Here is a 22,910-nt window from a genome sequence, read left to right on the forward strand (position 1 = left end):
CTACTGTCCAGGCTGCCTGTGTATGGCTTCATAAGCCATGGCATTAAGGGGTAGGCTGGGTCCCCTCCCCCATAGGATAACTATAGGCATGTCAACATCCCCAACAGTTATTTTCTGGTCTGGAAAGTAAATTCTTTGCTGCAGCCATTTAAACAGACTAGTGTTCCTTCCCGGCCATCCCACGTTGATGTTGGTGAAATGTCCCTTGTGATCCACCAGTGCTTGCAGCAGCATTGAAAAATACCCATTGCAGTTTATGTATTGGCTGCCCTGGTGGTCCGGTGCCAAGATAGGGATATGGGTTCCATCTATCGCCCCACCACAGTTAGGGAATCCCATTGCAGCAGAGCCATCCACTATGACCTGCACATTTCCCAGAGTCACTACCTTTGGTAGCAGCAGTTCAGTGATTGCTTTGGCTACTTGCATCATAGCAGCCCCTACAGTAAATTTGCCCACTCCCAATTGATTCCTGACTGACCGGTAACTGTCTGGTGCTGCAAGCTTCCAGAGGGCTATAGCAACTCACTTATCAGCTGTGAGGGCTGCTCTCATCTTGATATTCTGCAGCTTCAGGGCAGGGGAAAGCAAGTCACAAAGTTCCGTGAAAGTGCCCTTATGTATGCGAAAGTTTCTCAGCCACTGGGAATCGTCCCACAGCTGCAACACTATGTGGTCCCACCAGTCTATGCTTGTTTCCTGGACCCAGAATTGGCATTCCACGGCATGAACCTGCCCCATTAACACCATGATCTCCAGAGCGCTGAGGCCTGCGCTTTGAGAGAATTCTGTGTCCATGTCCTCATCACTCTCGTCACCGTGCTGCCGTTGCCTCCTCCTCGCCTGGTTTCCCAGGTTCTGGTTCAGCATAGACTGCACAATAATGAGCAAGGTGTTGACAATGTTCATGACTGCTGCATTGAGCTGAGCAGGCTCCATATTTGCTGTAGTATGGCATCTGAACAGGTAACCCAGGAAAAAAGGCATGAAACGGTTGTCTGCCATTGCTTTCATGGAGGGAGAGGGGTGCCTGATAACATGTACCCAGAACCACCCGTGACAATGTTTTTTGCCCCATCAGCCATTGGGGTCTCAATCCAGAATTCAAATGGGCAGGGGAGACTGCAGGAACTATGAGATAGCTATGGGATAGATACTCACAGTGCAGCACTCCAGAAGTTCACGCTAGCCTATGGATGGACACCTCCAAATTAATGTGCTTAGTGTGGCCGCATGCACTCGACTTTATACAATCTTTGCCAAAAATCAAATTCTGTAAAATCAGAGTAATCCCGTAGTGTAGACATACCCTCAGTTTCAAAGCTTGCAAAGACATGGGCATCTGCTACATGAGGCTCCATTTTGAACCAGACACCTGTCAATACAATGAGTCCTTGGGACAAGACCTTGATGGCAGCACAATCTGTAAATCCTTGGACTACTCTTGTTCCACAAGCAAAGACAATCAACATTAGCTTTTAACAGCAGAGAACATGCTTACATGGTATATCTTATGCTGCTAACAGGTCATGCTGATTCTCTTTAGGAGTTGAAGGCAGATCGTCACATGCACAGACTAATCATTTATTTAAAATATTTTGATGTTGTCTGTATAGCCATTGCATTCATCATGGGATTTTCTCCAGAAACTGGTGATCCAGGAGCTGATCTATTTAGCTTAACCAGAGCCATCCCATGATTACCTTGAGAAAAATGTTGGTCTAACCTCTGCAGAATAATAAGATTATACCCATGTATTTTTGACTGTAAAATAAAGTTCTATTATTCCCTCCCCTTTTCAGAGAAGATTTTATTGCAATGGCCTCAAACCTTTCGATAAGTTTCCATTTCAGCCTACCTCCCATTTGAATGATTATTGGTCTCCGAAGCTTTGTTGTTAACAATGTCCAGTGTGGCCTATTTAATTTCATCTCTTTTTTTTAAAGTCTAATAGTCTTTGCGGGGAAAATACTTCAGATAAATGTTTCAGGGATGCTGGTCCAAGTTGCAGTCTCTTATGAAATACTGCTAATCAATACCTAGTGGACATTCCTGAGTAATAATATCTCCCTTCTCATGACATGGCCAAACTGAACTATAATGGTCTCTAAATAACATATCCAACGACTTCACAGTCCTTTACCCTTCCCATTCGCTCCCATAGTGCCTCTGATCCCCAAACAGTGACCAGTATTCCATTGGGCCAGACACTATACAGAAACAGAACCAAAAAATAGCCCCTGCTCCAATGAACTTACAAATTAAAACAAGAGATGGACACAAACAGGCCAATGGGGGAGCACAGAAAGAAAGACAATCTTGGTCTTATCTACTTATACCACTCCCATCACCATGGCATATCAACAACTTCTGGCAATGCATTCAACAACATGAGTAATACACCTTTCTTTCTTTCTTTCTTTCTTACTTTCTTTCAGCAGTGGTTTTCAATGTTGGGTCCGTGGACCCCAGAGGTCCATAGACTATGTCTGAGGGGTCTATGAAAGGTTGTAGTTACCATAGAACAGCAGTTTTCAATCTGTGGTCTGAAGCTTCCCAAAGGTCTATGTCTAAGATTTTCAAAGGGGTCCGCACCTCCATTCAAAAATGTTTAGGGGTCTGCAAATGAAAAAGTCTGAAAATCGCTATATTAAAGTAATAGGCAGGGACCCCAGTCATGGACCAGCAACCCCCATGGCACTATGCACTGTACAAACACAGAACAAAATGATGGCCTCTCCATCAGAGAGCTTCCAGTCTAAGCAAACAGTTATGAGATTGGACTTATTTCCTGAGCGTACTTCTCCATCTGTGTCCTGCAAACCGAGTGGTTGTTGGATCAGCCACGGTGGCTGTTGCTTCACATTGCCTTTCATCAGACCACTGGCGTGCTTCTTCCAGTTTGAGACAGAACAGAAATGTATTGAAAGTATTATCTCTTATGTATGTTCATTGACCCAACCTACATTTATTACCTAAAATAAAGATACCCTGTGTGGTTATGATTGTCACAGTTCCCCTGCACCTGTCCAAGAAAGAACATCTATTCTAGGCTTCCAGCTCCTCAGCCATCACCTCTCTTGGGTGGAGGTTTGTGTCTCTCTCCCTTCTGATTGGGGAATTTCCAGGCTGCACAGATCTTGGCTATATTGTGATATCTCCAGCAAAAGATGAGCTATCTAAGCAGGTCTGCTTCGTTTCTCTCCTCAGAGACGGTACACAGTGTAGTTGCCCACAGAAGTTACCAGACATCTCTTTCTAAGGAAGCTCTTTTATTCTTAAGGTGAAAGCATTACAGAGAAAACACGTTAAAGGCTGCCAAAGAACCTACACCAATGCTAATCAGCAGAGATCACCCCAACTCCAACCAGGCTCCTGTTGGTGGCAGGTCCCTCAAAGCCCATACAGGCCCTCAGTCTTATGGGACGTCAATGGTTTAAAGTCCTACCAATTCTTCACTAAGGATTGGGTTCCCTTTGGAGCAGAGGTCCTGCCCAGGTGCTGGGTCAGGAAGGTGGCCTAACTCAGGCTGTTTAGTTAAAAGTCCTTTCTTGGTCTAGTGGTTCCTGGAGTATTCAGTTTGACCACCCTCTGTGGAAGCTCTATGGAGGTGTACCAGCCTGAGCAAATTTGCCTAATCATTTATCTGACCCTGCCCCCGCCCCGGGCACCCACCCATCCACCATTGTTCTTAGTTCCTGGAAGATCTGTGGTCATCCTCTCCCAAGGAATTACACAGAGTCTCTCAATAGTACACACACATCTGCATTTTTAACACAGTGCACTGTTAAAATACTATAAAATAATAATTCAAAAAGGTTTGTCCAGGATATTGTTGTACCCGTCACAATGGTCTTTTAGCACCAGAACTTCCTCACGTTGCCCCTTCTTATATCAAGGGGGTGTATTTACACCCAATCACAGCAAAATCCCATATTTAGGCACCATTGCGATCCTTAAAACTCCTGCTTGGCTGACACTGAGCCCTGTAGATGCCTAAACTTCATGGGTGCTGAAATTTCCACCTTAAGAGTTTCCTGTTGCTCTATGTTTCTGCCTGTGGGCATGTGTGTTCCTGCCTCACTCTAGATGGCCAGGTGCCTGTTTCCCACCTAAACCCCAGGATGATCCTCAAACCCAGGGAAAGATCGTGGTCCCTCCGCCTACCTCATGTGTGGGGCCTGATCAGGTACACATGTTCTGAGCATGTTTAATGGTCCATAAAACAGCATGGAGCTGGAGGGTGGGGAATAGAGTTAAGAAGACCGACTTAGACTATAATTTCCTAGGCACAATGACTATCTTTTTCTTATGTTAGTACATTGGGTTACTAGGATTCTACTGTCATAATAAAATAATAAGAATAATAATTCATAGTTTCATAGATTCCAAGCCCAGAAGAGACCAATGTGATCACCCAGTCTGACCTCCTGTATATCACAGGCTAGAGAACTACCCCAAAATAAATTCTAGAGAAGATCTTTTAGGAAAGCATCCAATATAGGCTTAAAAATTGCCCATGATGGAGACTCTACCAAGACCATTGGTAAATAGTTCCAATCATTAATTACTCTCTGTTAAAAATTAACGTCCTCTTTCCAGTCTGAATTTGTTTACCTTCAACTTCCAGCCTTGAGATTCCAAAATTGATATAGTTTTACTAGGATCCACTTTTTCTTGTCTTCCATACTTTGGAGCAATTGTTGATGCTGGCATCATCATTGCCATTATTGGGCATCTGAGCTAAAACCCGATAGAAATGCACGGGAAAATTTACCCCTTAAAGAGCTATCTTTGAATGTAGGACTTTTCAAAGCAGCCTAAGCCAGTTCGATACTCAACTTCTATTGAATTTCATTTATCTTTGGTTCCCTGCCGTAGGCTCTCTGCAAAATCAAAACCTGAACTTTGTTACTGAAAATGAAAATCTTGCTGTTTTTTTTTTTAATTAAGATTCCAGTTTTTCTATATAAAACCAGAACATTTTGATCAAATGAAATTTTTCTGTGAATATTTTTGGTTCCATCAAAAATTTTCAAATACAAAAAAAAAAGAGCGTGATGAATAAATTTTACCACTTCTACTCCCAAGACCTATAAAATGTTGTCTAGATGAAGTTACTATAATGCAGTAGGAAGAGAAACTGAGACATAAGCCCTTATATTAGAGGCCTGGTGTGATTCAGGACCTGCTCACAGAATCTGGCAAGAACAGGGCTGATATTGCAGAAATAAACATTCCTAAGAAGCGCTAGTCACAGAGTACTTACGCAAACACATCCTGATATTAAGTGGTACCAGAACATCCCGTTATCAAGGAGGGTACAAAAACATTCCCCAAGGATAACAGGAACATACTGACCCTTCCTAGAAGATAACTTTAGGATGACAGTAGATAATAAAGATGTTTTGACTGAACCAAGGGGACAGAAACTAACTATGTTGAAGGGGTAGTACTAACTAGTTTCTATTGTGGTGTAAAAATGTATTTCAAATGCACTGTCTAGCCTAGGGAGGAATGGAAAGTCCCAATGTTCACTGAGCTGGTCCATTGTTACGGGCATACATGTATTAGTGGTCTGGTAGAGTCTGCAGCATACTAATACCGTGCTTCATTGACAATTAACCTGGCTGTGTGCCTTCATCTCTTAACAGATCATGTGGTCATTGGGTGGTTTGCTCAAGATCTGCCATGCCATCTGTCTGCGCAGGGCTGGGGTGGCACACAAAGGGAACACACACATGCAGCAAAACATCTATCAGCATCTAACCACAGTCGGTACACAAATGATTGACTATACAAAGAGTAGTTATCAATGATTCTCTGTCCAACTGGGAGGGTATATCTAGTGGGATATGCAGGGTTCAGTCCTTGGTCTGGTATAGTCAATATTTTCATTAGTGACTTGGATAATGGAATGGAGACTCTGTTTATAAAATTTGCAGATGACCTGAAGCTGCAAGGCATTGCAAGGTCTTTGGAGGACAGGATTACAATTCAAAACAACTTTGAAAAATTAGAGGACAGATTTGTAATCAACAAGATGAAATTCAATAAAGAGAAGTGCAAAGTACTGCACTTAGGAAAATAGGGAATAACTGGAGAGGTGGTAGTAGTGCTGACAAGGAGCTGGAGGTTCCAATGGATCACAAATTGAATATGAGCCAACAATGCAATGTAGTTATGAAAAGGGATACTATCATTCTGGGGTGCATGACTGACAGGGGTATATGTAAATTTTGAGAAGTAAGCATCCTGCTTTCCTGGACATTGGTGAAACCTCAGCTGGAGCACTGTGCCCCTTTATGGTCACGATGTGGATGACCTGGAGAGAGTTCCAAGGAGAGCAACAAAAATGATAAAATGTTTAAAACACCTGTCCTAAGAGGAAAGGTTTTAAAAAACGGCCATGTTCAGTCTTGAGAAAAGAAAACTGAGGGGGAACCTGATAACACTTTTCAAATATGTTAAGGGCTACCATAAAGCCAATGGTGATCAATTGCTTTCCATGTCCACTAAAGCCAGGACAAGAGGTAATGGGCTTAACCTGCAGCAAGGCAGATTGAGGTTAAATATTAGGAAAAGCTTTCTAACTCTAAGGATAGTTCAGCACTGGAACAAGTAACCTAGGGAGGCTGTGGAATCCCCATTACTGGAGGAGTTTTCAGCACAGGTTGGACAAACACCTGTCAGGGAGGGTCTAGGGTTACTTGGTCCTGTGGTGGGAGGCCTGGACTTCATGATATTTCCAGGTTTCTTTCAGCCCTATATTTCTATGAAAATGCCAGGGGGATCTGGGTTTTGAACTCCCTGAGGGCTTGTCTACACTTACTGGGGGATCAACAAGTGGCGATCAGTGGTCAATTTAGTGGGTCTAGTGAAGACCTGTTAAATTGACCACAGATCACTCTACTGTTGACTCCTGTGATCCACCAGAACGAGAAGAGTAAGGGGAGTCAATATAGCATAGTGCAGACCCGTTGGTAAGTAAATCTACGCTACATTGACTTGAGTTACGCTACTAATGTAACTCAAATTGCATAGCTTAGATCGATTACCCCCTTAGCGTAGAGAAGGCCTTAGTCTCCTTTGGAATCCCAGCCTCTAAGCAGATGAGCAGTGAAGAAGACATCACCAGGGTCCAGTCCTTGTTCATTCCAGGAGAGACACAGGAATACCTCAAGTGGTGATACAATGGTGCACAGGGTGTGTAAATGTCTCAGGTCCAGAGATACACTGGGTCTGTCTGTGTCCAGCTGCTATTATATATTCAATACCATGAGGAGCAGTTCAGTGAAGTTTTGGTCAAAGGACATTTAATTAAAAGGTGGTAAATTCAATGTTAATCAAAGGAAATACTTCTTTACAGAACACATTATTAAACTGTGGAACTCTTCACCACATGATGTTCTTGAGGCCAAGAGTTTAGCAAGATTCAAAGAGGCATTGGACATTTATGTGGATGATGAGAATATCCAGAGTTAATGCAAAGCAAAGGTTTTGGAAGGTTTAAGCTCATGCTTCATGGTTTAAGCCCGTCTCTATTGGGAATTAGGATGAGACCTTCATGGGGGACAGATTTCCTCACACCTTCCTATGGTGGGGTTCTTTCACCTTCTTCTGAAGCAGCTGATGTTGAGCATGGGTAGAGCAAGGATGTTGGAGAAGATAGGCCGTGGGTTTGCAATTCCTATGCTCCTATGTCACAGTCCTCTTTCAAGGGCGAATTCTACCACATATTTTCTATTTAATCCCCTCTCTCTTTTTTTGTGGAATTAGGTTGTTCATGAGTCCTGTGTTGGTCCAAAGGGAATGCCCAACAGACTAATGGTCAAGATTACTCAGCAGATACTGACAGATATTGACAAATATATTCACAGGAATCCAGGTGATGGGGAATGGGAACTGAGGAGTTACTGGGAGAAGAAGAATGGTAGGGCAAACCAAATAATCTTTTCCACAATGCGCCTGCTAATCAGGTATCTTAGAATGCAGTTTTGAAAAGCACCTAAGACATGGGGTTTGAAATATATTTAAGTAACTAAAATGGAGCTAGGTGCCTAGTGGGATTTTGATTTCCAGAAGTATAGGTTCTTAATTCTCATATTAGGTGGCAAGGAGTTTTTGAAAATCCCATTGGGCCTCTATCAGCTCCTTTAGACACCAAAATGCCTTTGAAAAGCTGGTCCTTAGGAATCTAAGTCTTATTGAAAATAAATTGGAGTCAGGTGCCTAACTCACTTAGGGACTTTTGAAAATCACACTCAGTTTATATCTGTATCTTTAGATGTCCAAAGACCTTTAAAAATCAGGCCCTCCATCAGGTTTGAAACCATCCTGCAGTTTGCATGGTCCCCTCTACCAAAAACTGTGCATAACAAAAGCTAATAACAACATAGCATATCCTCCCAACACTGAACATTTGCTCATACACTGAGAAAAATAACTTTGAATACTATGTGTAACAGCACTACTAATGATGTCCGCCATAACACTATTACTCCTTATTGAAAGTCAACAGGATTTAGGCCTAAGTGCTTAACGGCCAGATTTGTAAATGTTAAGGTGCCTAAAGATGTAGATAGACACCTAACTCCTTTTGATTTCAGTGGGAGGCATCTCAGGCTAGACTCACAAAAGGTTTTAAGAACATAACAGCCTCTTTAGGCACCTAAATATCAGAATCAGGTCCCAATGGGATCCACAAAGTCCTTGCTCAGCTGCACCCAAACTCTGTAGCTGCCTAACCTGGTGCAGTGTCTACATGGTCTAGATAAAACTTAGTCCTGCCATGAATGCAGAGGACTGGACTAGATCATGTCCCTTCCAGTTCTATGATTCTATGATTTTTGCAGCAATTTTCCCTACGTGCCTATGTTTCTACCTCTGAGTATGTGCACTGCAGTCCCATACTGGGCATCCAGATGCCTAAGCCCCAGAGGGATTCACAAACCAGAGGAAAATAGCTGTTCCTCTGCCTAACTTGCCTGCGGGCTCGATCTGGTAGACATTCTCAGAGCTTACCTACCGAATCAGCGCCCTGTAGATGAGCATAGACAAAAGGGTGGTAGTGGTGGTGGAGGGGAAGGATCTCCCTCAGAACTTTTAGCCCAGTGGGTAGGGTTCTTACCTGGGATGTGAAAAGCCTCCGATGGAATTTCTTGCTCTACCTGAGGGAGAAAAAGGATCTACCACCACTCACACAAGTACCCTAACCATTTGGGATATTCTGTTTGGGGGCTCCCTGAATGTATCTGGTTGAAGCATTATTTATCCACTGTGGATAAATAATGAAAGAATCCTTGGGACAGAGAGAGGAAGTCTACCCATGCACAAGAATAACTCCATATCCTGTTGGTCGGACTTGACAGCCAGAGGTGGTAGACCCGGAATCCAGTCCCCTGATCTAATGAAGTTTTAAATGATATATCCACAGTGGCACAGCTTCAAGAGGAAAGATTGTGGTAGGATGACCAGATAGAAAGCGTGAAAAATTGGGACACTTTTTTTTCAGGGGTGGGGTATAGTAGTGTCTATAAGACAAAGCCCCTGATATCAGGATGGTCTGGATAATATCAGGACATATGGTCATGCTAGGTTGAGGGAGCCCTGCATAAGAATATCCCATAGTTCAATAGCTAGGACATGTACTTGAAAGGTGATAGGCTCCCGTTCAAATCCCTTCTCCCACTCTGCCAGAGGAAAGGCCTTGAACCAGGCATTGCCCACATCCTGAATGAGCACCCTAATCCCAGATCTAAGGATTAGCTGCTTCCAGTATAGGCAACACCAAGAGCGGGTTTGTATTTGAGCATCTCAAGCAGAAGGAGGCGCCTATCTCCAAGATAGGGGCATCTTCCACTGGCTAGCTTAGGCAAGGAGCTGCCCAGAGTGCTGTTTTTTGTGGATCGAAATCTAAGGCACAAATTTGTCCCGTTTCATTGTACAGGGAGCTAGTTGAGTGTTACCTTGATGAAGTTTCTTTGAGACTCTAGCCAACAGTTCCCAAACTTTTTGCCAGCACCAGCCCCCATTTTAATGAATTATTTCTTCCTGGTACCCCAGACAGCATGAAAGATGCCTTTCTGGGGGGCAAAATGGCATCTTTCACACAGTACGACCTCACAGAGAATTTTGCTCTACAAAATGAATTCCTCCACATGATTGGGATGACCATGACTCCCTCTGCTTAATGACATGACCCCACTGGAGGTCACAAGTCAAAGTTTGGGAACCATACCTAGGTGCTCTTGAAAATCTGCCCCCAGGAAAATTTTACCCTTAATGTTAATGTTCTTTGTATTAGCTAAATTTTTCATGGGGAAAATATCTCATCTATTCCAGCCTACTCTAATTCCACATTCCAGTTGAATCAAGGTGATTGTTCCTCTACATTATCAAATCAAGCAATGATGTCATGAAGACTGGGACCAACCTAAGGAAGGTGCACTGAACTGGGAGCCAGGAGATTCTGATTTCACCTCTAATAACTGATGTTGTGACAAAGTTCCTTCTCTACCTTGGTGAGTCCTGCACTTATTGGTGGATTTGCTCACCTCAGTGATCTTCCCCACAGTCTGGATCAACTCCTCCTGTGTCTGATCAGGAGTTGGGAGGTTTAGGGGGAACCCAGGCCCGCCTTCTACTCCAGGCTCCAGCCCAGGGCCCTGTGGATTGCAGCTGTCTATAGTGCCTCTTGTAACAGCTGCATGACAGTTACAACTCCGTGGGCTACTTCCCCATATCCTCCTCCAAACACCTTCTTTATCCTCACCACAGGACCTTCCTCCTGGTGTCTGATAACGCTTGTACTCCATAGTCCTCCAGCAGCACACCCTTTCACTCTCAGCTCCTTGCACCTCTTGCTCCCAGCTCCTCACATGCACTTCCTCTCCTCTAGCTCCTCCCTTTCTAACTAGAGTGAGCTCCTTTTTAAACCCAGGTGCCCTGATTAGCCTGCCTTGATTGGCTGCAGGTGTTCTAATCAGCCTGTCTGCCTTAATTGGTTCTAGCAGGTTCCTGATTACTCCAGTACAGCCCTTGCTCTTGTCACTCAGGGAACAGAAAACTATTCAGCCAGTGACTAATATGTTTGCCCTCTACCAGACTCCTGTACTACACTGGCCTGGATCTGTCACAATATCTCTATGCACTTAAGGGACTTTGTTGAGGGATAAGGCCTCAGGCCATTTCCTAGAAGGCAGTCAAATATCAGCACCTTGGGTCACTCATGTACTTTATTAATAACTAATTGAGATGTTTCAAAAGGCCATTCCTGGGAAAGTAGAGACTTGATCCCAGATCTCTCAAATGACAAACCCAAGCTTCATCTTTTTAGCCACACTAAAGAAGCTGAGAATGAGTGACACGAGCAGGATCATTTGATGATTACCTGTTCTGTTCATTCCCTCTGAATTACCTGGCATTGGCCATGGTCAGAAGATAGGATACTGGGCTAAATGGACCATTGGTCTGACCCAGTATGGCTGTTCTTATGTTCACACTATCTTTCAAAAGGTGGACTCCGAGCCAATGGGAGCTGGGTGCCTATCCTGCTTAGTCACCTTTGCAAACCTCACTGGGCACCTTTCTGAATCTCTTGGCACTGAAATACTTTTGAAAATCTGGTCTTCCTCTCTAAACATCCTCTGTCTTGTCCACAATATCCTCCATACCACCTTCCAGATACCTGATGTACAGAACTCTATTGCTGTCTAAAAAAACATTCATGCTTCACTAGTAGAGATCTGTGTTGAGGACCTGAAAGCCCAGGGTTCAAACCCTGTTAAAAATATGTGCAAGGAGTCCTACTAGATCCACATGATGGAATTTGCTTCACGAGTTTTTGTTGTTAAATGTTTGGTTGTGTGTGTCCTCCCTGTGTGCTGTCCCAGCTCTGTGTAGACAGCTGGCATAGCAGACCTCAAGTGAACCGCCCAATGACCACAAGATCCATTAAGATTCAAAGGTGCCCAGCCAGGTTTATTGTCAGTGAAGCACAGTAATAGCAAGTGGTAGACTCTATGAGGATACTAAGACTTGTATGCCTGTGACAATGAATGCAGCTCACTGAATAGCAGGACATTCCACTGCTCCCTTGGCTGGACAAAGATACTCTCTCAGAGTTACCGTATTATACTCTGATACAAGCAAGTTTGTACTGCCCCTCTGACGTAGTTAGTTACTGCCCCCTAATATGGCTAGTTATTACCCATCTCCTTGTACATGTTGGTTGGATGAAAACATCTCTATTTATTACACTGTCATCATGACCTTATCTTTAAGGAGGGGTCAGTGTGCTCCTGTTATTCTTGGGGAATGTTTTTTTCTTTACCATCTTTGATACTGAGTTGTTCCGGTACCTCTCTTCTGGAATGTGATTTTCTGCAAGATCAGCCCTGTTCTTGCCAGATTCTGTGAACTTGCAAGCAGGCAGAGCCTAATGTTTGTTCACAGCCTGACTTTTGTTAACTTTGCTTTATATCAGTAAAGCTTGCCCACTGCTTTAGCACAGGCCTCATAGCAGGCCTTTGACACAAGTTATATCTCAGGCTCTCTTCCTCCTAGTGTTTTCTTTTGAAAATCTGGTATATTTAATGTGCACAGTGAGAAGACGTACCTAAAAACAACTGCATAGTTTAAAACAGCTATGTTGAGACACACAACAACAACCACAACAACAACTATGTTGAGACACACAACAAAAACCAAGTGTTTTGTATTTCATCACCAATTTGGATTGCTTGTTTCAACGTTGAAAGGTCAGACCATGGTGGAAAACTCTAAATTTATGACTTGTGTTGAGTTACTCTCTATTAAGCTGATGTACTTGAAAATCATGCCACTTGGTTACATATTTAGAACACGTTTTGTTCCTTTAGTATTGGAGTGTAAAATGATCGTGGTGTCATTTCCCAAGAGTACATCTAGCATGATTAAAAGAACTGTGCCTGTACACAGATACCGTGCAAAGTCAGTGAAGATGTTTCCCTGTGATCCAGAGGAAGGTAAGGAATATTATATTTTGGGGAACCCAAGCAAATGCTAGTTATGGGTAACACTTTTAAAAGCACCTGATGTAATTAAGCACCCATTTCCCATTGATTTTCAATGAAAGCAAGTGATTCAATGATTTACAAACCACAGTCAATTTCAGGAAGACTGTCATTATGTAGATGCCATTCCATCATCTATGTCTGAATGTCTCACACTGTTATAGGGTCGCTGATGCAGAACAATCTTCATTCACTAGTAAAAAGTAAAGGTAGTTATATTTTTCTTTCTTTCTTTCTTTCTTTCTTTCTTTCTTTCTTTCTTTCTTTCTTTCTTTCTTTCTTTCTTTCTTTCTTTCTTATAAAAAAAGGCACTCATCACACAACCCTGGATCTCCCTGACATAAGTGGCCAGCAAATGCAATTTCTGATCTTTCCCCATGCTGAAGCTAGGAGGGACGATAGTCAGAGGATGATGAAAATGACAAGCAGGGACCCATATTGTGTGGAAACCAAGGACGGAACTGACAAATGGACCTGATTCCTGTGCTGAAGCCAGGATATGGGGGAATTAACTATAGTAACTCTCTGCCTTCATATCTACCTACTGTGACAGAGTATCTCTCTATCTTTTATAATATATATATTTTCTATAATATCTAGATGCCTTACAAAGAAATAACTTCCATAGTTGGAAAATGAACTAATTTCACCCCTACTCCCCAGTGGCAATTTAACTAAGAGAAGAATGTTCTTTCCTCTTCAGACAGTTGCTATTGAACAAGGTAAGGTAAGAACTGATCCAAGTAATTTATCATGCACATTTTGCCTCTTTTTCTTCTTAAGCAGTATCTGGGAGCAGACTGTGCTTTCCTGGAGTGGCTTTAAGATTTAAATGTGTCAAATGAATTATTTTATTTGGATGACTCACTCTGACAGGGCCTGATTCCTATGTACAGAATAGTTTAATAGATTCAGAGTTTAAGGCCATATGGTCCCCTACAGTTTTTGCAGGTGCCAGTATGGATGATGACTATAAGAAAGATGACCACCATTTTCCATTATTGATAATAGAAGTGAAGGTAAACTGCCCTGAGTCAAGATGGCTTTGATGACCAAGTGTGGCCCAGGAAGGGCACAGGGGAAGATTCAGGCTGAGGGGAAGGGAGATAAGCAAGGGGATAGGGAAAGAAAGGGACAGAATGGAGCTCCCTGCTTGTATAAGTTATCTAAGCAGCTTTGCTGTTTTTCCCTATCTGTCACTACATTCAGAAATCTGTACTATATTGGCTTCTATCTTTCCTCAGCAATAAATACTGTCCTGAGGAACTCAGAGCCCAAATGGCAGGAAGGAATCACACCGTTATCACTCAGTTCATTCTCCTGGGACTTTCTGACCTTCCAGAGATACAAGCTTTATTCTTCCTGGTGTTTCTAGCTACCTACGTGATCACTCTGACTGGAAATCTTCTTATATTCACCCTGACATTGGCTGATCCTACCCTCCACACCCCTATGTATTTCTTCCTCATAAACCTGTCCTTTCTGGAGATCTGCTACACCTCGGTCACCCTGCCTAAGATGCTGGCCAACCTCCTCTCGGAGGATAAAACTATTTCCTTCACTGGCTGTGCTGTGCAGATGTATTTCTTTCTATTTCTAGGGGGCACAGAATGTTTTCTTTTGGGGGCGATGGCTTATGACCGCTATGTTGCGATATGCTACCCGTTACGCTATATGCACATTATGAACAATACCAGATGCTCAGAGATGGCTGCTGTGTCATGGATCAGTGGTCTCCTCACGTCCTTGGGACATACCTCAGTGATATTCAGCTTGCCTTTTTGTGGATCCAATGAAATTAACCATTTCTTCTGTGACATCCCCCCAGTACTGAAGCTGGCCTGTGGGGTCACTTACATGAATGAAATCGCTGTCTTTATGGTTGCCCTGCTATTCATAACATTTCCTTTTGTGTTGATTCTGGTCTCCTACCTTCTCATCCTCCTGACCATCCTGAAGATGCCCTCGGCTCAGAGTAGGCATAAGGCCTTCTCCACCTGTTCCTCACATCTTCTGGTGGTAACATTGTTCTACGGGACAGGGATTGTCACATATATGTGCCCCAATTCTGCATATACACCAGTTACCAACAAAGTACTCTCTCTCTTCTACACAGTCATCACTCCCATGTTCAACCCCCTTATCTACAGCCTGAGAAACAAGGAGGTGAAGGGGGCTCTCAGGAGAACAATGGCCAGAAATTGCTTTCTTAAAGGAAACAAAGCAGCAAAGAATCCTGTGGCACCTTATAGACTAACAGACGTTTTGGAGCATGAGCTTTCGTGGGTGAATACCCACTTCCTCAGATGCTTTTACAGATCCAGACTAACACGGCTACCCTCTGATACTTAAAGGAAACACATGTATTACAATTATGGGGCCAGGTCCTCAAAGAGTACAAATAGGTATGTGTTTACAACATCTGAGGGTCTGACCCATAGTTCAGAAAAGTCAGCAATTATGTAGAAATTTTCAAACAAAGGGGATTACAGAGCATGCTTGCACAAAGCCTGTAGATATAATGATGAAGATATAGAGATGAGGGCTATACAGTCAGTATCAGTCCTTTACATGTCTGCTTTGTTCAAGACAGGATTAAGAGATATCCCTCTTGATAAAACCAGTAGAGCTGAGTGTCAACATTTTTCTGCTAAAATGTTTCTCTCCCTGCCAATTGGAAATGGCATTTCTTTTAAAGAGAAATTTTCACTCCTACCCAAAAATATTTCCACCACAATAGGGGGTCAGTGGAAAAGCCTAAAATATGAAAATGTTTCTCTTTCCTGTTACCAAGTTGCAAAATATCAAAATCTACAACAAATAAAGAAATATATTTTTCGGTTGCCAAAAGTACAACAAAAAATGTATTTTAGAGTTTTCAGTTTCTCAATAAAAAAATAAAAACAATTATTGAACAAAAAGTTTATTTTTGGTATTTCCCACAGAACCCCTCCCCCTTCTCTGCAATAAATATATACAATTTGTGACCAACTCTTGAAAGCTGGCAGCAGAGATAGGGAGCCAGAAAGTCAGCAGAAACTGTAGGGTCTGTCTGTGTCCCGCAGTATCAATAAAGAATCTTTTCTACTGTGAAGTTCATTATGGTGGGAGGAAGTTTTGGGCAAAAGAGGGTATGAAAGAGGTGGAAGATGCCTGTAATATGTAATAAATAAAATATGTACATCTCTGCATTAGATTTTTATTGCATTGTTTGCTAGATAGTTATTAAGAGTTAAATCAGAAACAGCCACAGGAAAGGAGGTCACATCTAAGGGCTTGTCTACATCACAAAGTTGCAGCGCTGGTGAGGGGGTTACAGCGCTGCAATTTAGGAGGTGTACACATCTGCAGGGCATCACCAGCGCTGCAACTCCCTGTTTGCAGCGCTGGCCGTACTCCCATTTTGTCTCGGGTGTAGAGGATCCAGCGCTGGTGATCCAGCGCTGGTAATCAAGTGTAGACACTTACCAGCGCTTTTCTTGACCTCCGTGGAATAAGCAGGTATCCCAGCATACCTGAGGAAGCCTCTGGTAATCAAGCTGGTCTCCTTCCCCGGTTTGCTCTCGCGTTCCCTGAACCCCTAGCAAGCAGGTCTCCTTCCCTGCGGTTTGCAGGGTGGTTCGGGGAATGCGAGAGCAAACCGCGGCGAAGCTGGTCTCCTTCCCTGGTTTGCTCTCGCGTTCCCCGAACAAGCAGGTCTCCTTCCCTGCGGTTTGCAGAGTGGTTCGGGGAACGCGAGAGCAAACCGCGGCGAAGCTGGTCTCCTTCCCCGGTTTGCTCTCGCGTTCCTCGAACCTCCGTGCAAGCAGGTCTCCTTCCCTGCGGTTTGCAGGGTGGTTCAGGGAACGCGACAGCAAACCGCGGCGAAGCTGGTCTCCTTTCCCGGTTTGCTCTCGCGTTCCCCGAACCCCCCTTGAAGCCGCCCAACAGCGCTGCAGTGTGGCCACATCTAACACCACTTGCAGCGCTGGTTGCTGTAAGTGTGGCCACTCTGCAGCGCTGGCCCTATACAGCTGTACTAATACAGCTGTAACAACCAGCGCTGCAAAATTTTAGATGTAGACATACCCTAAGATAGGAATTCCTCAGTAACACTCTACATTCATTTTCTATGATATGTTATGTCTGCTTAAACTGGTTTGCTCAGGCTAAAGAGACACAGGGACTACTGAGACAACCCCGTTTCCCAGAAGTGGGGGTGTCTGGCTAAGTCAAGTGAAGTCATGATTATTAATAGCCGCTCAGCCGTAGGCAAATGCACCAATAGCAAAATATATTAAAATAAGACTTAAAAACTAACTCCAGTATTAAAAAAAATATTAATATATATCTAAAACCAACATAAAGCATTATATCATATATTATCACCATGCTACTTGCTTTTTCTTGATTTTAGTGGCTGACCATGCAAAACAGGCAACCACTTGGATCACAGATATATTGCCAGTACCTAGTAAATATTCCATTTTCTGAGCAGTCGAAAAACATGGAAAGTCATTTGATCTCAAGTGGCAATACAAAGTATAATCCAATAAAAAAATTCAGTAGGTTTTCCACCTGCCCAGAGTCTGAGGGACAGAAGTAGTTTCATTCCTCAGTGTCTGTATATCAGCCTCCTAAGTAAGCTGACCGCATAGATTGAAAGCAGATAGCTGTAACTTGACTTTAGCAAAGCTTTTGATATGGTCTCCCACAGTATTCTTGCCAGTAAGTTCAAGAAGTATGGGCTGGATGAATGGACTATAAGATGAATAGTAAGCTGGCTAGTTCCTCTGGCTCAACGGGTAGTGATCAATAGCTCCATGTCTAATTGGCAGCTGGTATCAAGCAGAGCACTCCAAGGGTCAGTCCTGGGGCTGGTTTTGTTCAATATCTTCATTAATGATTTGGAGGATGGCATGGATTGCACCCTCAGCAAGTTTGCAGATGACACTAAACTGGGAGGGGTGGTAGATATGCTGGAGGGTAGGGATGGGATTCAGAGGGACCTAGACAAATTAGAGGATTGAACCAAAAGAAATCTGATGAGGTTCAACAAGGACAAGTGCAGAATCCTGCACTTAGGAAGCAAGAATCCCATGCACTGCTACAGACTAGGGACCAAGCAGCTAGGCAGCAGTTCTGCAGAAAAAGGCCTAAGGGTTACAGTGGATGAGAAGCTGTGTATGAGTGAACAGTATGCCCTTGTTGCCAAGAAGGCTAATAGCATTTTGGGCTCTATAAGTAGGAGCAATGCCAGCAGATTGAGGGACATGATCATTCCCCTCTATTTTGCATTGGTGAGGTCTCATCTGGAGTACTGTGTCCAGTTTTGGACCCCACACTACAAGAAGGATGTGGAAAAATTGAAAAGAGTCCAGCAGAGGGCAACAAAAATTATTAGGGGGCTGGAGCACATGACTTATGATGAGAGGTGGAGGGAACTGGGATTGTCTAGTCTGCAGAAGAGATGAATGAGGGGGAGATTTGATAGCTAGTTTCAACTACCTGAAAGGGAGTTCCAGAGAGGATGGATCTAAACTGTGGTACCAGAAGACAGAAGAAGAATAATGGTCCAGTTGCAGTTTGGGAGTTTTAGGTTGTATATTAGGAAAAACTTTTTCCCTAGGAGGGCGGTAAAGCACTGGAATGGGTTACCTAGGGAGGTGGTGGAATCTCCTTCCTTAAGGTTATTAAGGTTAGGTTTGACAAAGCCCTGGCTGGGATGACTTAGCTGGGGATTGGTCCTGCTTTGAGCAGGGGGCTGAACTAGATGACTTCCTGATGTCCCTTTCAACTCTGATATTCTTTGATTCTAAGGGAATGAGGCATCTCTCATTTAATTTCATATACATACTGGTTATTGTTATGACTGTGAGAATAAGAAGGAAGAGAAGATGATCATGGTACATTTTATTTTTTTCTCATCTTCATTTTGTCTCTAATCCTGATATTTATTCCCATATGTTTTGTGCAAATAAGAAATTGCGCCCTACTGGAAGGAATGAGACCTGCTCTCTGTATGTGTGCATGATATTTTCTTGATGTGTATGGATGTCTCATTTCTGTACCTGTGGGGAGAGAGAGGGGACTGGGAAATCAGAGAGCTGTAAATAAGCAAAGACTTAGAGCCACAAAGGGTTCACATGAGCAATTCCATCAGGGACAACAGGAATAAACACAAGCGTTTACACATGAATGTCCTGAATCTGGCTGGTGCTGGTAGCACGATGTTCCCATTGAGGTCAGTGGGAGATGAAGGCCCTCCATCCAACCACTCAGAGTATAGTATCTTCTTATCTGTTGGGTTTATTTTTAAAGCTGAAGGATAAACGACAATTTACCTTTATAAGATACCTAATTAAACCCAAAGTATTTAAGGGAACCTGTCCCTGGAGACTCAGAAAACAGCTGAAATACCTCTAATCTACCCAGACCTTCATTCACAGCAGACGCAGGAGTGCTGCCTGGATGTAGAGGTAAATCTGTGGTGGTTTGAATTTTATCTGAGGGTTTGATATTCAGGGATCTGTTCTGTTCTGCTCCTAGTTAGACCGATTCAACCTTGCTAGGATTGTCCTAGTCACCCGTGTAGCTGGGAGGAGAACACGGGACATTTAATTGAGAATGAAACACAGTGAAATCAATGACAAAGCCTCAGCCTCTGCTCTTAGTTATTCGAGTGTGTTGCATGTTCTAAGTCAATGACGACTCGCAGTTGCTGAACTGGGATTATTTAAGCAAAGATTTATCAGTCAGAGATTATTACAGCACAATACAAAAGGGTAGTTACATCACCACCCTTGATGTAAAATCAAGAGCTGGGTCTGTGTCTGTTCTTCACTGTAACTGGAATGACACCCACATCCCATACCTGTTCCATTATATAGGGCATCCAAACAAAGAAAACCTCTTTGCTAAAAGAAACACACATTCTGATGTTATTTCTATACATTCTTAGATTACCTGATTTATGTGTGAAGGCATAATTATTTACAGCTGAGAGGACTAACTCTTCAAGATAATATCTTTCAATGGGTCTTTCTTCCCTCATAATCATTCTTCCCTATCTGAGGTAATGATATGTTAGTATTTTATACGTGTGTGTGTGTGTGTGTGTGTGTGTGTGTGTGTGTGTGTGTGTGTGTGTGTGTGTTAAGGGGATGGTTCCCATGAATATCTGGAGTTTTATAGAGATAGAGACACTATGGATTATTATATTCAATCTAATGCACAGAATTCCTTAACAGGGTTACATATCAGCCAGGGAGCAGTGTTCTATGCCTTAGAATTCAACATACTCTTTGTTAATATCTGAAAAAATATAAAGAACAGTTAATCTAGAAATGAATCAATTATAGAGAAAAACAGGACTAAAAGGGTTAATGTTTACTAACAGATATTCACAAAGGTAATCACTGAGTAACTACTCTGAATTGGTGTCAAATATCAGAGGGGCAGCCCTGTTAGTCTGGATCTGTAAAAGCAGCAAAGAGTTCTATGGCACCTTATAGATTAACACATGTTTTGGAGCATGAGCTTTCATGAATGAATACCCACTTTGTCGGACACATGAATCTGACGAAGTGGGTATTCACCTATGAAAGCTCATGCTCCAATATGTTTGTTAGTCTATAACATGCCATAGAACTCTTTGCCGCTCCCACTCTGAATTGAAATGTCTGATTCCAGATTTACACTGTGGCAATGTGAGTCTCAGAGCAGGGTTTGTATTTTTCTTTTAATGGCATGTTGTTAACTAGCTAGATGTACACATGGCTAGCTAGCTAGCTAGCTAGCTCGATGGTGATGTACATAGGCACAGCTTTCTTGAAGTCAATGGGGCTACACCAGTGTATCCCAGTTTATGAAACTAAAAAGACCGAGGGCTAGATTTTTAATGATATGTAGGTGCTGAGTGGGATTTTCTAAAGTACCTAGGCACCAAACACTTCTTGATTTCAGTAGCTGTTGGGTGCACAGCTGCTTTTGAAAATCCCACCAAGCAACTCAATAGCTTTAAAAAATCCAGCTATAAAAGACTAAGACAGCTTGGCTTGTTTAGCTTAGTAAAATGCATGCTGAGAAGGGTTCTGATTGCCCTCTATAAATGCACATAAACATGAGGCAGAGCAAATGCTGGCACAAGAACAAATGGAGATCAACTGTCTGTGAGTACATTTAGTCCGGAAATTAGAAGAATATTTCTAACCATCAGAGGAGGGAGGTTCTGGAACAGCCTCCCAATAGGGCCAAACAATCTAATTAGTGTTAACACGGAGCTGGATCCTTTTATGATTGGGATTGTACAATGTGGCTCCCAGTGAAAGCAGGGAACTGGACTTAATGAGCCAGGAGGTCTCTTCCAGTCCTATGTTCCTATGAGTTGGCCCATAATGACCATATGGAAATTCTTTTTTCTCCTTCTTCCACAGATGAGCTATACCAGTGAAAGTGCACAGCGGAATCACAGCATGCTGACTTCCTTCATTTTCTTCAGATTCTGGAGACATCCAGAGACCCGAGCAATACTTTGTGTAAGTTTCTCAATTATCTATACCATTGCCCTGACAGGAAACATCCTCATCATCTTCATGACAGTACTGGACCCAGCCCTCCACACTCCCATGTATTTCTTCCTTCGGAACCTATCCTTCCTGGAGATCTGCTACACTTCAGTCACCATCCCCAAGATGCTGGTCAATTTAATCTCTGAGGAGAGGGCCATCTCCTTCAGTGGATGTGCTGCCCAGATGTATTTCCTCCTTTCTCTTGGGACGACAGAATGCTACCTGCTGGCTGCCATGGCGTATGACCGCTACAGAGCCATCTGCTCCCCTCTGCACTACACCCTCCTTATGAACCATAGGGTCTGTGCCAAGATGGCCGCTGCCTGCTGGCTCTGCGGAATTCTGATGCCTCTGGGCAATGTGGCTTGGATCTTTTCCTTGCCCTACTGCGGGCCCAATGAGGTCAACCACTTCTTCTGTGATATCTACCCAGTGCTGAAGCTGGCCTGTGGGGACACCTCGAGGAACGAGGCCTCCATCCTAGCCCTCAGTGTTTTGATAAATCTGTCCCCCTTCTTGCTGGTTGTGGTGTCCTATGCTCAAATACTTTCTAGCATCCTGAAGACCCCATCAGCTGAGGGAAGGCAGAAGGCCTTCTCGACCTGCTCCTCTCATCTCACCGTGGTCACCTTATTCTATGGCTCAGCCTGTGCTATTTACCTGCGGCCGAAGTCCAACCACACAGTGGAGGTCGATATGTTGATCTCTCTTTTTTATTCTGTCCTTGCTCCAGTGCTAAACCCCGTGATCTACAGTCTGAGGAACAAAGAGGTGAAGAGTGCCCTGAGCAGACTCAGGGGCAGAAGGAAGTTTTCATAAGTCATGGAAAAATATTGGGGCTGTCCAGTTCAAAATAGGGCTTTAAAAATAAAGTTACCAAATTATTGAATCTGCCCAGGTTTTTCTATGAAATGCATCATAGGTTCACTTCTCAGTTCAGCCACAGACTCCCTGTGAGATATATAGCTCCACAGGGAGACATGGTGGGGGAGGTGATATCTTTTATTGCACCAGGTTCTGTTGAGGAGAAAGGTAATCTTTCAAGCTCACACAGAGCTGTTCTTCAAATCCTAAAGAGACAGGCAAAGAACATATGCAACTCTAAAGCTCTATCCACTAGGCCACATTGCTTATCTAGTTGTATGCTGGCCTCCTTGTCTACCTGAAGTGTCCTTCTAGTGATGACTAGAGATCCAGAACAGCCCAGAGAGTGGTTCCAACATGGTCTTCTGGTAAATTTATCAGTGGGCTTGATCCCAAAACTAAATTGCTGTCCTTCTCCTTTGTGATGTCAATGTCAGATTCA

General features: G+C 43.2%; 2 protein-coding genes across 2 annotated transcripts; both read left to right on the forward strand.

Moving 5' to 3' along the window:
* Nucleotides 1-4,522: 4,522 nt before the first annotated feature.
* Nucleotides 4,523-15,879, forward strand: LOC115638377 (olfactory receptor 10A7-like). Its single transcript, XM_030539970.1, has 6 exons — nt 4,523-4,546; nt 7,780-7,933; nt 12,882-13,007; nt 13,998-14,074; nt 14,265-15,293; nt 15,850-15,879. Exons 1-6 carry the CDS (start codon nt 4,523-4,525, stop codon nt 15,877-15,879), a joined length of 1,440 nt encoding a protein of 479 aa, XP_030395830.1.
* Nucleotides 15,880-21,469: 5,590 nt separating this feature from the next.
* LOC115638321 (olfactory receptor 10C1-like) lies at nt 21,470-22,423 on the forward strand. Its single transcript, XM_030539913.1, has one exon. It carries the CDS (start codon nt 21,470-21,472, stop codon nt 22,421-22,423), a length of 954 nt encoding a protein of 317 aa, XP_030395773.1.
* The last annotated feature ends 487 nt before the right edge of the window (nt 22,424-22,910 follow it).

This window comes from Gopherus evgoodei, chromosome 21 (genome assembly GCF_007399415.2).
Source record: "Gopherus evgoodei ecotype Sinaloan lineage chromosome 21, rGopEvg1_v1.p, whole genome shotgun sequence".
Taxonomy (NCBI): Eukaryota; Metazoa; Chordata; order Testudines; family Testudinidae; genus Gopherus; species Gopherus evgoodei.

Bases quoted from the DNA above. Each gene is read 5' to 3' on its own strand.
- LOC115638377 (XM_030539970.1), top strand. From the start codon at position 4,523: ATGGAGACTCTACCAAGACCATTG. The intron at 7,934-12,881 runs GTAGGGCAAACC...TTGTTCCTTTAG, and splicing joins TTACTGGGAGAAGAAGAATG to TATTGGAGTGTAAAATGATC. The intron at 13,008-13,997 runs GTAAGGAATATT...GGTCCCCTACAG, and splicing joins TCCCTGTGATCCAGAGGAAG to TTTTTGCAGGTGCCAGTATG.
- LOC115638321 (XM_030539913.1), top strand. From the start codon at position 21,470: ATGAGCTATACCAGTGAAAGTGCACAGCGGAATCACAGCATGCTGACT.